This window comes from Mus musculus, chromosome 9, assembly GCF_000001635.26.
Source record: "Mus musculus strain C57BL/6J chromosome 9, GRCm38.p6 C57BL/6J".
Taxonomy (NCBI): Eukaryota; Metazoa; Chordata; class Mammalia; order Rodentia; family Muridae; genus Mus; species Mus musculus.
In genome coordinates this window covers 114,144,075-114,156,429 of record NC_000075.6, presented here as the reverse complement: position 1 = coordinate 114,156,429, position 12,355 = coordinate 114,144,075, and the positions used below count along the sequence as shown (strand labels likewise).

Here is a 12,355-nt window from a genome sequence, read left to right as displayed (position 1 = left end):
CATGCTGAGCCTCCGTGCACCTTGTAGCTTACTTTACACAACTATTTAAGGCGAACATTCATGTTCCTCTAGATTATTGCTTAAAGTTAGAACATGGAGACTCATCATCCTCGATTCATAATTGTGAATACAAAGGAATAGCATCAATTTAAACAAAACCAAAAAAACAACCAAATGGGCGTTGGTGGCACACGCCTTTAATTCCAGCACTTGGGAAGGGAGAGGCAGGCTGATTTCTGAGGTCGAGACCAGCCTGGTCTACAAAGTGAGTAGTGCCAGGACAGCCAGGGGCTACACAGAGAAACCCTGTCTCGGAAAAAACAAAAGAAAACAAAACTCAATTTTGTCAATTTTGTTTGGCCGTGATATAGCCGTCTCTTGTGAGACTAGGCCGGGGCCTAACAAACACAGAAGTGGATGCTCACAGTCAACTATTGGATGGATCACAGGGCCCCCAATGGAGGAGCTAGAGAAAGTATCCAAGGAGCTAAAGAGATCTGCAACCCTGTAGGTGCAACATTATGAACTAACCAGTACCCCGGAGCTCTTGACTCTAGCTGCATATGTATCAAAAGATGGCCTAGCTGGCCATCACTGGAAAGAGAGGCCCACTGGACAGGTAAACTTTATATGCCCCAGTACAGGGGAACACCAGGGCCAAAAAATGGGAATGGGTGGGTAGGGGAGTGGTGGGGGCGGGGTGTGGGAGACTTTTGGGATAGCATTGGAAATGTAATTGAGGAAAATACATAGTAAAAAAAAAAGAAAAATAAATAAAATTTTATTTATTTATTTTATTGGTTATTTTATTAATTTACCTCTACCCCAGCTTCTATGAAGTTGTTCCCCCATCCACCCGCACACTCCTGCCTCAGCAGCCTAGCATTCCCCTATGCTGGGGCATCAAGCCTCCACAGGACCAAGGGCCTCCTCTCACAGTGATGCCAGATAAGGCAATCCTTTGCTACATGTGCAGCTGGAGACATGGGTCCCTCCATGTGTACTCTTTGGTTGGTGGTTTAGTCCCTGAGAGATTTGAGGGGCCAATATTGTTGTTCTGCCTATGGAGTTGCAAACCACTTTAGCTCCTTCAGTCTGTCCCCTAACTCCTCCACTGGGGTCTCTGTGCTCAGTCTGTTGGTTGGCTGCATGCATCAATATCTGTATTGGTCAGGCTCTGGCAGAGGCTCTCAGGAGACAGCTATATCTTGCTCCAGTAAAGCACAATATTTCATCACGCATTTTACATTATGGAAATACATTGCAAAATGGGTGATCTACCTGTGTTTTGAGTGCTTATGAACATACAGTATTCCGATATTTATGGCATTGCTGATTTGTAAAGTATATTTGAAAACCTTTTAAATGTTACAATTCAAAATATGAACAGAGGCCTTTTTTGCAAGGACATGTGGCTTTTCCTAGATAAGGCTCAAAGGTAGACAAATCTTAGAGGGTTCTGCCTTTCTGTGCAAGATGAAGTCACATACAAAAAGTGTGTACATGGAAGGCTCCACATTGGACATTGCACTAATTGATGTCAAAGGCTCAGGTGTTTCAAAGGGTCCAAATAGATGATCACAGATCCATGACTTATCTTTGTTACTTTCCATAGTTTGGGAAATCGTTTTTTCAGGCTTCTTTGACATTTTTGTTTATTTAGTTGTTCTCTTATTGTGCTTCTATCACACTGTTTATAAAACATCTAACTGATATTATTCTCAATTCCTCCCTCTTGTTCCTCATATTCAAGTGCCTCAGATGTTCCACAGCAGCCTTTCACTTTTGTCTACCAGGAAATGGAATGAGTAAAGTGACCTATTAAGATTCAACCATCTTTCTGGGCATGTACTCTCCAAGGTGTTTTCTGTTCTGTCCTCTTCTCTTTTGGTAGTCTCCTGACTCTGATGAGATTATTAAGGAAGAGAAAAATGTGGAAAAAAAGAACAGGCACATGGAAACTCAACATGGTGACTCCTTTGAGCAATGTTTCATTGTTACCAGGTAGAAAGAATATCCATTCTTTGACACGATTCTAAGGACGGGGTCTAGAGCAACGTGGCACCCAGAGGAAGGGACTAGAGAAAGGAAATGGATGATGCTAGGGACACTTTGCTCAGAAGCAAGAGCTCTCAAGTTTATTGTGAGGAGACACAATGCATTAACACCAGAGAGACTGCGTATAAAGGGGAGCTACGCCTAGTTGTACAATGATGTAATGCAGAAAAATCAGGCAAACTTGTAAAGACAAAGGCCTTGAACCTAGTGAAGAGGGAAGACACTGGAAAAAACTACACTCTCCTCAGGTTATAAATTCAAGTCCCTTCAAAGGGAAGTAGTTCAGATGATCACAGGAGAAGACCCCAAATATGGCCAACAGAGAGGACAGATGCAGCCTATGGCAAGATGGGTTCCAGAGGATGTGAACCCCATTGCTCATGGAATATGGACAGTTCTTTATGGGAATTCCTTAAGCTACCCTCTGCAGATTGGAGCCTGAACCAGATATTCATTTAAAAAGAGCCAATGCTGGGGCCAGAGAGCAGGTCTCTCCTCACTTGATAGATTAGAGGCTCAGATATGTTGAATACCTCAATCATCCCACATGGCAGTCCAAGTTGAGGAGCATAGACTGGAAATGAGCACACATTAACACTAGGCCTTTACTTAACAGGACATTGCAGATATAGTACTTCTGTCAGAGTAAACAGCCACTTGTCAATCTAACAACTCTACTATGTTGGTACCACAGGAAGCAAGAGTTAGCAGTGAACAGAAGATCATATATGGGCTGCTATAAGTCCTGAAGGATGACAGGAAGGGGCCCTGGGTCTACACTGCTAGATTATTACCTACAGGATTCTGTGAGTGCAGGGAAAAAAAGCATTGTCCCTCATCAGATAGACTGCCTCTATCCAGGTTATATACAAACAGAAGACAATATTTCACAGACGTTGTCGTGGTTAGTCTCAGCTGTCAAATAGATGATATTCAGATACTGGACATGAAAGTATTACATTATAGCATTTAGTCTAGCTGAGGTGGGAAGACAAATAAACTGTGTGACATTATTACTTAAGTAAGAATCAAGACTATATAAAAAGAAGAAAGTGAGCTGAAAAGAGGCATTCATTATTTTGGTTTTTTGTTTCTCTTGGACTGGGTTGTAGTGTGACTCTGTCATAAATATCAGTCTCTGGGTATAGCTTTACCCTGTTTATGGCCTATAAGATTAAATTTCATTGAAAGACAAAGACATTCCTTCTTTAGGATGTTTTATTTACAGTATTTTGCTACAACTGGGAAAAATAGGTGAGTCAGACATTAAAGTGTAGCTACTGTAAGCAAAAGCTTGGACGTTAGGCAGTGACACTGGCTGAAAAGAGCAAGTGTCTTGGGAAAGACCATATTCAAATCACAAAGTGCACTTCCTGAACTTCAAAGCAGCCATTTCACTTCCCTTTACTGATATCTTTCCCACATTCTTACTCTCTTCAAGTCCAATGTGTAACATGACCATTCCTAGGATCCTAGCCACTCAGATCAGACCAAAAATTCTGGTACTTCACTTGAATTCTACCCTCAATCATGAGATATTCAAGAATTACTACATCACGTAACTGAGAGAAAGTATGAGAGGGTGGTTCACGCATTCCTGTCTATACCAGGGGACACCCCAATGACTCACATAAGATGAGCCTCAGCTTCAGACTGGTTCATGCCATTGAATTAGAGTGTGAGGTGATGTTAAATGCATTTAAAATTCTGGGGTTATATTTATACTTAAGATTTTATATATATTTATATACACACATATATATGATACATATATAAATGAACATTATTCATTTGTGTATATATTCATGTGTAAATATAGTATTAACTTATCTATAGATTTACATGTTAAACAAAATAATTTTTGGCTACTATATATATTTGGACAAAATTATAAAATTCCCACAGTACCTTTTGCTTTTATTTCAGTTGCTTTTGTAGATGTAGCCTTAGAGACTGGAGGTCTCTGCGTGTCCTGAGGGACTACAGTTGTCTTATGACAAATTCCTCTTAAGATAGAAAAAACTGAGAATGCAGTTATAATAGGGAATCATGTCAGCTTCTTGGAAGAAAACTCAAGCAAACTAACAACTACTGAGTATTTGTGCCATTGATCTGATAGCTTGTTCCAGGTACAGTCATTAGAGTGAGACTGGTGCTTCGGGAGGATCACTGCATGTCATGTACAAGGAGTTAGGCATTGAATGGACATCACAGGAATCCTAGATAAAGCCTACATATAGATGAATATGGAAACCCAGAAGGAAGAGCCACACGACTGAGCATGCTGTGTGAGTGTGCTGCCCAATGGGCATCACTCTAACCCTTCTTAGAGCCACAAGCACACAGCCACACCCATGCAATGCCTTCAGCCACCAACTGTTCACTACAACACAAAGACTTCCTTCTTAGTTGGTGGAGAAGGACTTCCCATGAGACTCACTAGGCTAGAACAGATCAATCTCTTTAGTGTACACTGTAGGAGAAACCACAGGCATTGCTGGAGTGCCCTGTGATGTCTGTGACAAGCCAGAAGACCTCAGCTGCATAGGAGTAACTGCACCTGGACTCAGGAATGCATGTATTCCAGAACATTGTACAACACTTGTTTATTCTTCATTCTTATCGACTACATCTCATGGGAAATGTATGGCATTGCCTTAGTGGGATGTAGAGGTAACAAGCTGTGAGGCCCTCTGACTTTTCACCCAAGCTTACAATGATAGCTGCATTCATGCATCAGTGGCCATCTTCCCTGACAGATACAACTGAAGGTATAATCTACCTTTCAACCCAAAAGAAGTTGTGGGATTCCTGGGTCAGTGAACAGGGCCTTCCTCCATCATCCTCACACTGTGACCTGGCTCTCAGTGACTGAGTCTGGTCACTGAGGAACAGAATCGGGAGGGCATCAAAGCCTGCAGAGCCCCACTGATGACTCAGACTCCACGTCAGTGCAACCCCGTTCTCACATGAAGGTGTGCAAATGGCAGCTTCTTTATCTGGTCACACCTAGATAGACCCTCAAATGGAGGAGACTGGAAAGGCAGCTTGGTGTCATTGTAGGTGACAAAATGTCCCTTCATACAGTGTTGGGCTCCCAGTGTCAGAATCTGTGGTCTGCCTAAAAGTGTGTGGGATTTCTACCTCTCATGCTTGTGGATGCATGTGTGCAGGCAGATGGAGAGCAATGTCCTGGCTCTGCCCACTGAGGTAGTCAAGGCAGAGTCTGGGATCTCTGTGATTTTGACCTACTGAAGGAAGATGCTGGGAATATAGGCATCACTAAGTCCTTGGTCCACAAAGTGTCTGTTGATCTGCATGGAGAGCCTCATCACTCACCTTTGTGCCCTGGCTTATTCTTCACTAGACTACCACCATAAAGAAATGAATGCACCACATGTGATGAACTTTCAACTCATATTTTGTAGGTAAACTCTGTACTCTAATTTGTTACTTCAATACTTTGTCAATGGAGATTGAACTGGGTAATTAGGGTACCTATCTTGAGGGAAAACAGATTTAGACACTGCCTAGTATACCACATCTTAAACAACTTAGAGAGATCATACTTGAATCCAGTTATGGTAGACAAACACCTCCAGTTTTTCTTTTAAGTTAAGGTAATACTTAAGAAAAAAAATGAACACTAACAAACAAACAAAACAAACAAAGAAGTCATACAAACAATTGAATACAAGTTCTTCCTAGTAGGTGAGCTAGAGCACCATTATACACTTCACAAAAGGATATCCAGTGTTTATGCAATTCCTTTCTAAAATGTATCTTAAGAGATTCTATAATACATACTGTGTCTACGTTTTTTAGTCTCCTCCTGAAATTTAAAGGAAACAGTATGAGTCAAAGGCCATGCTGAATTCTATTTGCATGGGTCTTTGGAATGCATGTCAATATGGTACGATGTCAATGAAAATGGGCAAAAGTCCCATATATTAGTATATTAGTATATTTTATGATGGTGTCACAGAACAACTGGGGCTCTATATTTTGTGGCACTTCCCACCACTTTTGTTGGTTTGAAGGCCAGATTATACAACCTGTTTGGTCTCTTCTGAGTATTTCCTAGGCCACATTGCAGCATGCATAAGCACCTTTATTACCTGATTGTGAGATTAATCCTTTCTACACCAGGGCCTGCCTCAGTGGTTTACACCAATACTCATGTCTTAGCACTCAACACCCATACACTGGAAACTTCCCTCACAGTGATCTCTGAGGAACACACACAGACTTCATTAAAATTATAGGAACCAGAAGTGGTTGTCAGCTTCTGAGTTAAAATTGTACATTTATGTAAAGAGGAACTTTTATCTCCAGGAGAAATGGCTCCCTCATACAAACTGTGCTAAAAGACACTGCAAGCTTCGATGTTCAGTTGTATTAGGAATAAGCTGGTACAATTCCATTTCCTGTTCTTCCTAAGCAAACCCTTTAATACCCATGATACATATTTCTTTTGTTAATCAACATAACTACAACATAAGGGGATAGTGAAAGCCTTCTATTTTAGGGGGGGGAGGGAGGCCACCTTACCTTCACCATCCCTACTGGTGGCTCTTTCTGTCCCCTTGCTGAAGGTGCACTGTCAGCATTTTCAGGGACCACTGAAAGGAGAGGAAGTAACTGTCAATTTGTGGCTCTGTTTTTAATTACCCTAAGAGACTTTGCTTGATGTGTATAGATGCCTATGAGGCTGGTATGTGTGACTCAGTCTAATTATTAAGCAGTGGTTGCTTGCTGTTCATTTCAGAACTGTGGTTTATATTGTCAGAAAACAAAGTGTTGCAAAAACAAGGACGGAGGACCAATGAGGAGCAGAGCATTTGGAATTCTTGACAACAAAATCTGATTCAATGAGGAAGAAGAATCTCATTGTGTAAAGAATAAAGAAATCTTTCAAAATGTGCACTGCATTTTTCTGGTTAAAGGAACCATGGTTGTGCCTCTGTGCACATGGCATTTAGAGGAGATCTTCAGGGTTGGTGTCTCTTTCCACCATGTGAGTTCTGAGGACTAACTGCAGGTAGGTTGTCAGGCTTTGCTGAAGATGCCATTCCACACTAATCCAACCCATCTTTTTCTAATATAATAAGCTTTATGACTAAGCCTCACAATATTCTCACTTCCTGTTTTGAAGCAGGGAACAACTGACACTTGTTCTTGTGGCATGTTTACAATCTACATATGTTGATTTGGAATTTATAATTGAATATGCATCCTTTCCTCTATGCTAATGTAGTCATTTTGCTTTGGAAATTTTATTAAAATGAGCATCTCTGAAATTATTTTTGCCTATATTATGTGTGCATTACCCCCTAAAGATGATCATTTCATGTAATTTTTATACTGTGCTGAGTATTGTCAGTCTTTTATAGGGATTTTAAGGCACATGGAGAAGATGTATGGGTTACAGCCCTATAGGACACAGTGTAATATAAGGTCATGCTTAGTTTCAGATATTGGTGCACAGGAGGGTCTGGAAAAAAATTCTGAACAAATACTCAAGCAACAGCGCATAATAATACAATTCTGTAAGCTCTATCTAAAGAAGGAAAGGAAGGAGGCATAGCATCACTTTCTTAAATTCACATTGTCAGAATTTATCCAAAGTATAATGATAAAGAACAAATCATAAATTGCAAAACCTTAAGTCCAATATTGAGTTAGCAGAACAAGCTGGGAGAGAATAGATTTGAGTATAGCTGACAGCAATGATATAATCAAGTATTAAGTACCAACATGTATGGAATTACCACACATAAAAGAGCAAAATGAACTTCATGTCTCAAATTCAGAGGTAGCACTGGACAGGGTTCAGAATGAGAAAAAAATGTCCTTATCTTTGGGGGAGGGGCGTTAAGAGGCAGGGTTTCTCTGTATAGCCTTGGCACTCTGTGTTGCAACTCACTCTATAGAGCCAGCTTGCCTCAGACTCAGAGATCCAGTCCTGCCTCCTGAGTGCTGAGATTCAAGGTGTGCACCCTCACTGCTCAGCTTGAGAACATAATCTTTTCAATATGCATAGTGCAGTCACCTCATCCTACAGTGTGCTGCTTCACAGAGACGCGTGAATACAAGAATACAGTATATGTGTACTGTTCCTGCACCTCCCGCTTCCTTCTCACATCCCACTTCTCATTTGTCCTCCTTATTGACCAAGAAACCTTTACTTTGTTCATATACACATGTAATTTTATTTTTACATAAAAACTTAGACCTTCAAATGAAACAAAAGGGACCTTGTCCTTGTCTTTATCAATGTAAGACATTTAATATGACAATTATGTGCACTTACATCTATTTCCTGAAAATGACATAATCCCATATTCCTCAATGGTTTACATGGTGTCTGAATTTAAGGTGTCTATTCCTGTGACCAAACACTATGATCAGAAACAACTTGTGGAGGGAAGAGGTTATCTCAGGATACAACTCTCTCTTTACACTCAGTTCCTGAGGTAAGTCAGGATCGGAAGTAAACAGAGCAAGACCCTGGAATCAGGAGCAGATGCAAAGATCATGAAGGTGTGCTGTTTACTGGTTTGTTCACCATAGCTCACTCAGCCTGCTTCTTTTAGCACCCAGAACCACCAACTTAGGCTTGGCACTGCCCACAGTGAGCTGGGTTCTTACACATCAATCATCAATGAAGTAAATGCACCAGGGGCTTGCCTACAAGTTAATCTGGTGGAATTGTTTTCTGAATGAACGTTCCCTCTTCCCAGATCACTCTGGTGGTGACAAATTAAAAAAAAAAAATTCCAGAACACTTAGCTCTAGAAGGAAGGGGATTTCCCCACACCCATTGTAACTTTTGAAATTATAATTTAGTTACAACATTTTCCTCTTCTCTTTTGGGAACAGATATTTAAATTGCTCTGAGGCGACGCCATTTCCGGCTCCAGACAACCGGCCACCTTCCTGGTCAGAGCACAGGTGTCCGCACAGCCCGGGAGGCTTCTGCCTCACGTTCCGCGGGGGTCACCTTGGTTCCGAGACCCCGCGGCCGGCGGTCTGCGGGTGAGAGTGTGGAACACAGAGGCCAGCAGCTTCTGGACCGGGCTAGAGCCACAGAGCCTCTGAGGCGGCGCCATTTCCGGTTCCAGACAACCGGCCACCTTCCTGGTGAGAGCACAGGGGTCCACCCGGCCCGAGAGGCTTCTGCCTCACGTTCCGCGGGGGCCACCTTGATTCTGGGACTCCGCAGCGGGCAGTCTGCAGGCCAAAGCAACACAGCTTCTGGGAAAAATCCTGTTTTGGGCCTTCATCTTCGGCCAGGAGGAGGTCCAAACACCAGATAACTGTGCACCTCCCTGAAAGAGGAGAGCTTGCCTGCAGAGACTGCTCTGACCACTGAAACTCAGGGAAGAGAGCTAGTCTCCCTGGTCTGCTGATATAGTGTAACAAAATCACCAGAGGAACAATCTCTAAACAGAGACAACTATAACAACTAACTCCAGAGATTACCAGATGGCGAAAGGTAAACGTAAGAATCTTACTAACAGAAACCAGGACTACTCACCATCATCAGAACCCAGCACTCCCACTTCGCCCAGTCCAGGGCACCCCAACACACTTGAAAAGCTAGACCTGGATTTAAAAGCATATCTCATGATGATGGTAGAGGACATCAAGAAGGACTTAAATAACTCACTTAAAGAAATACAGGAGAACACTGCTAAACAAGTAGAAGACATTAAAGAGGAAACACAAAAATCCCGTAAAGAATTACAGGAAAACATAACCAAACAGGTAGAAGACATTAAAGAGGAAACACAAAAATCCCTTAAAGAATTGCAGGAAAACACAACCAAACAGGTGATGGAATTGAATAAAACCATCCAAGACCTAAAAAGGGAAGTAGACACAATAAAGAAAACCCAAAGTGAGGCAACAGTGGAGATAGAAACACTAGGAAAGAAATCTGGAACCATAGATGCGAGCATCAGCAACAGAATACAAGAAATGGAAGAGAGAATCTCAGGTGCAGAAGATTCCATAGAGAACATCGGCACAACAATCAAAGAAAATGGAAAATGCAAAAAGATCCTAACTCAAAACATCCAGGAAATCCAGGACACAATGAGAAGACCGAACCTACGGATAATAGGAGTGGATGAGAATGAAGATTTTCAACTCAAAGGACCAGCAAACATCTTCAACAAGATTATTGAAGAAAACTTCCCAAATCTAAAGAAAGAGATACCCATGAACATACAAGAAGCCTACAGAACTCCAAATAGACTGGACCAGAAAAGAAATTCCTCCCGACACATAATAATCAGAACAACAAATGCACTAAATAAAGATAGAATACTAAAAGCAGTAAGGGAAAAAGGTCAAGTAACATATAAAGGCAAGTCTATCAGAATTACACCAGATTTTTCACCAGAGACTATGAAAGCCAGAAGAGCCTGGACAGATGTTATACAGACACTAAGAGAACACAAATTCCAGCCCAGGCTACTATACCCAGCCAAACTCTCAATTACCATAGATGGAGAAACCAAAGTATTCCACGACAAAACTAAATTCACCCATTATCTCTCCACGAATCCAGCCCTTCAAAGGATAATAACTGAAAAAAACCAATACAAGGACGGGAACCACGCCCTAGAAAAAAACAAGAAGATAATCCCTCAACAAAACTAAAAGAAGACAGCCACAAGAACAGAATGCCAACTTTAACAACAAAAACAACAGGAAGCAACAATTACTTTTCCTTAATATCTCTTAATATCAATGCTCTCAACTCCCCAATAAAAACACATAGACTAACAGACTGGCTACACAAACAGGACCCAACATTCTGCTGCTTACAGGAAACTCATCTCAGTGAAAAAGACAGACACTACCTCAGAGTGAAAGACTGGAAAACAATTTTCCAAGCAAATGGTCTGAAGTAACAAGCTGGAGTAGCTATTTTAATATTGGATAAAATTGACTTCCAACCCAAAGTTATTAAAAAAGACAAGGAGGGACACTTCATACTCATCAAAGGTAAAATCCTCCAAGAGGAACTCTCAATTCTGAATATCTACGCTCCAAATGCAAGGGCAGCCACATTCATTAAAGACACTTTAGTAAAGCTCAAAGCACACGTTGCACCTCACACAATAATAGTGGGAGACTTCAACACACCACTTTCATCAATGGACAGATCATGGAAACATAAACTAAACAGGGACACAGTGAAAATAACAGAAGTTATGAAACAAATGGACCTGACAGATATCTACAGAATATTTTATCCTAAAACAAAAGGATATACCTTCTTCTCAGCACCTCGAGGTACCTTCTCCAAAATTGACCATATAATTGGTCACAAAACAGGCCTCAACAGATACAAAAATATTGAAATTGTCCCATGTATCCTATCAGACGGCCATGGCCTAAGACTGATCTTCAATAACAACATAAATAATGGAAAGCCAACATTCACATGGAAACTGAACAACACTCTTCTCAATGATACCTTGGTCAAGGAAGGAATAAAGAAAGAAATTAAAGACTTTTTAGAGTTTAATGAAAATGAAGCCACAAAGTACCCAAACCTATGGGACACAATGAAAGCATTTCTAAGAGGGAAACTCATAGCTCTGAGTGCCTCCAAGAAGAAACGGGAGAGAGCACATACTAGCAGCTTGACAACACATCTAAAAGCTCTAGAAAAAAAGGAAGCAAATTCACCCAAGAGGAGTAGACGGCAGGAAATAATCAAACTCAGGGGTGAAATCAACCAAGTGGAAACAAGAAGAACTATTCAAAGAATTAACCAAACGAGGAGTTGGTTCTTTGAAAAAATCAACAAGATAGATAAACCCTTAGCTAGACTCACTAAAGGGCACAGGGACAAAATCCTAATTAACAAAATCAGAAATGAAAAGGGAGACATAACAACAGATCCTGAAGAAATCCAAAACACCATTAGATCCTTCTACAAAAGGCTATACTCAACAAAACTGGAAAACCTGGACGAAATGGACAAATTTCTGGACGGATACCAGGTACCAAAGTTGAATCAGGATCAAGTTGACCATCTAAACAGTCCCATATCACCTGAAGAAATAGAAGCAGTTATCAATAGTCTCCCAGCCAAAAAAAGCCCAGGACCAGACGGGTTTAGTGCAGAGTTCTATCAGACCTTCAAAAAAGATCTAATTCCAGTTCTGCACAAACTATTTCACAAGATAGAAGTAGAAGGTACTCTACCCAACTCATTTTATGAAGCCACTATTACTCTGATACCTAAACCACAGAAAGACCCAACAAAGATAGA

The 12,355-nt window shown here is 41.1% G+C and overlaps 1 protein-coding gene across 5 annotated transcripts in view; it reads right to left on the bottom strand.

The window, feature by feature from the left end:
• Gm29825 (predicted gene, 29825) overlaps positions 1–12,355 on the bottom strand; it is a 74,777-nt gene that overhangs the window by 36,213 nt on the left and 26,209 nt on the right. For all 5 annotated transcript variants that reach the window (XM_006512409.3, XM_030244769.1, XM_006512408.3 and 2 more), the window contains 3 exons: positions 6,610–6,680; positions 5,866–5,890; positions 3,967–4,080 (listed from right to left, as the gene is read on the bottom strand). In XM_006512409.3, coding sequence (XP_006512472.1) covers positions 3,967–4,080; positions 5,866–5,890; positions 6,610–6,680 — 210 coding nt within the window. The remainder of the gene's footprint in view (positions 1–3,966; positions 4,081–5,865; positions 5,891–6,609; positions 6,681–12,355) is intronic.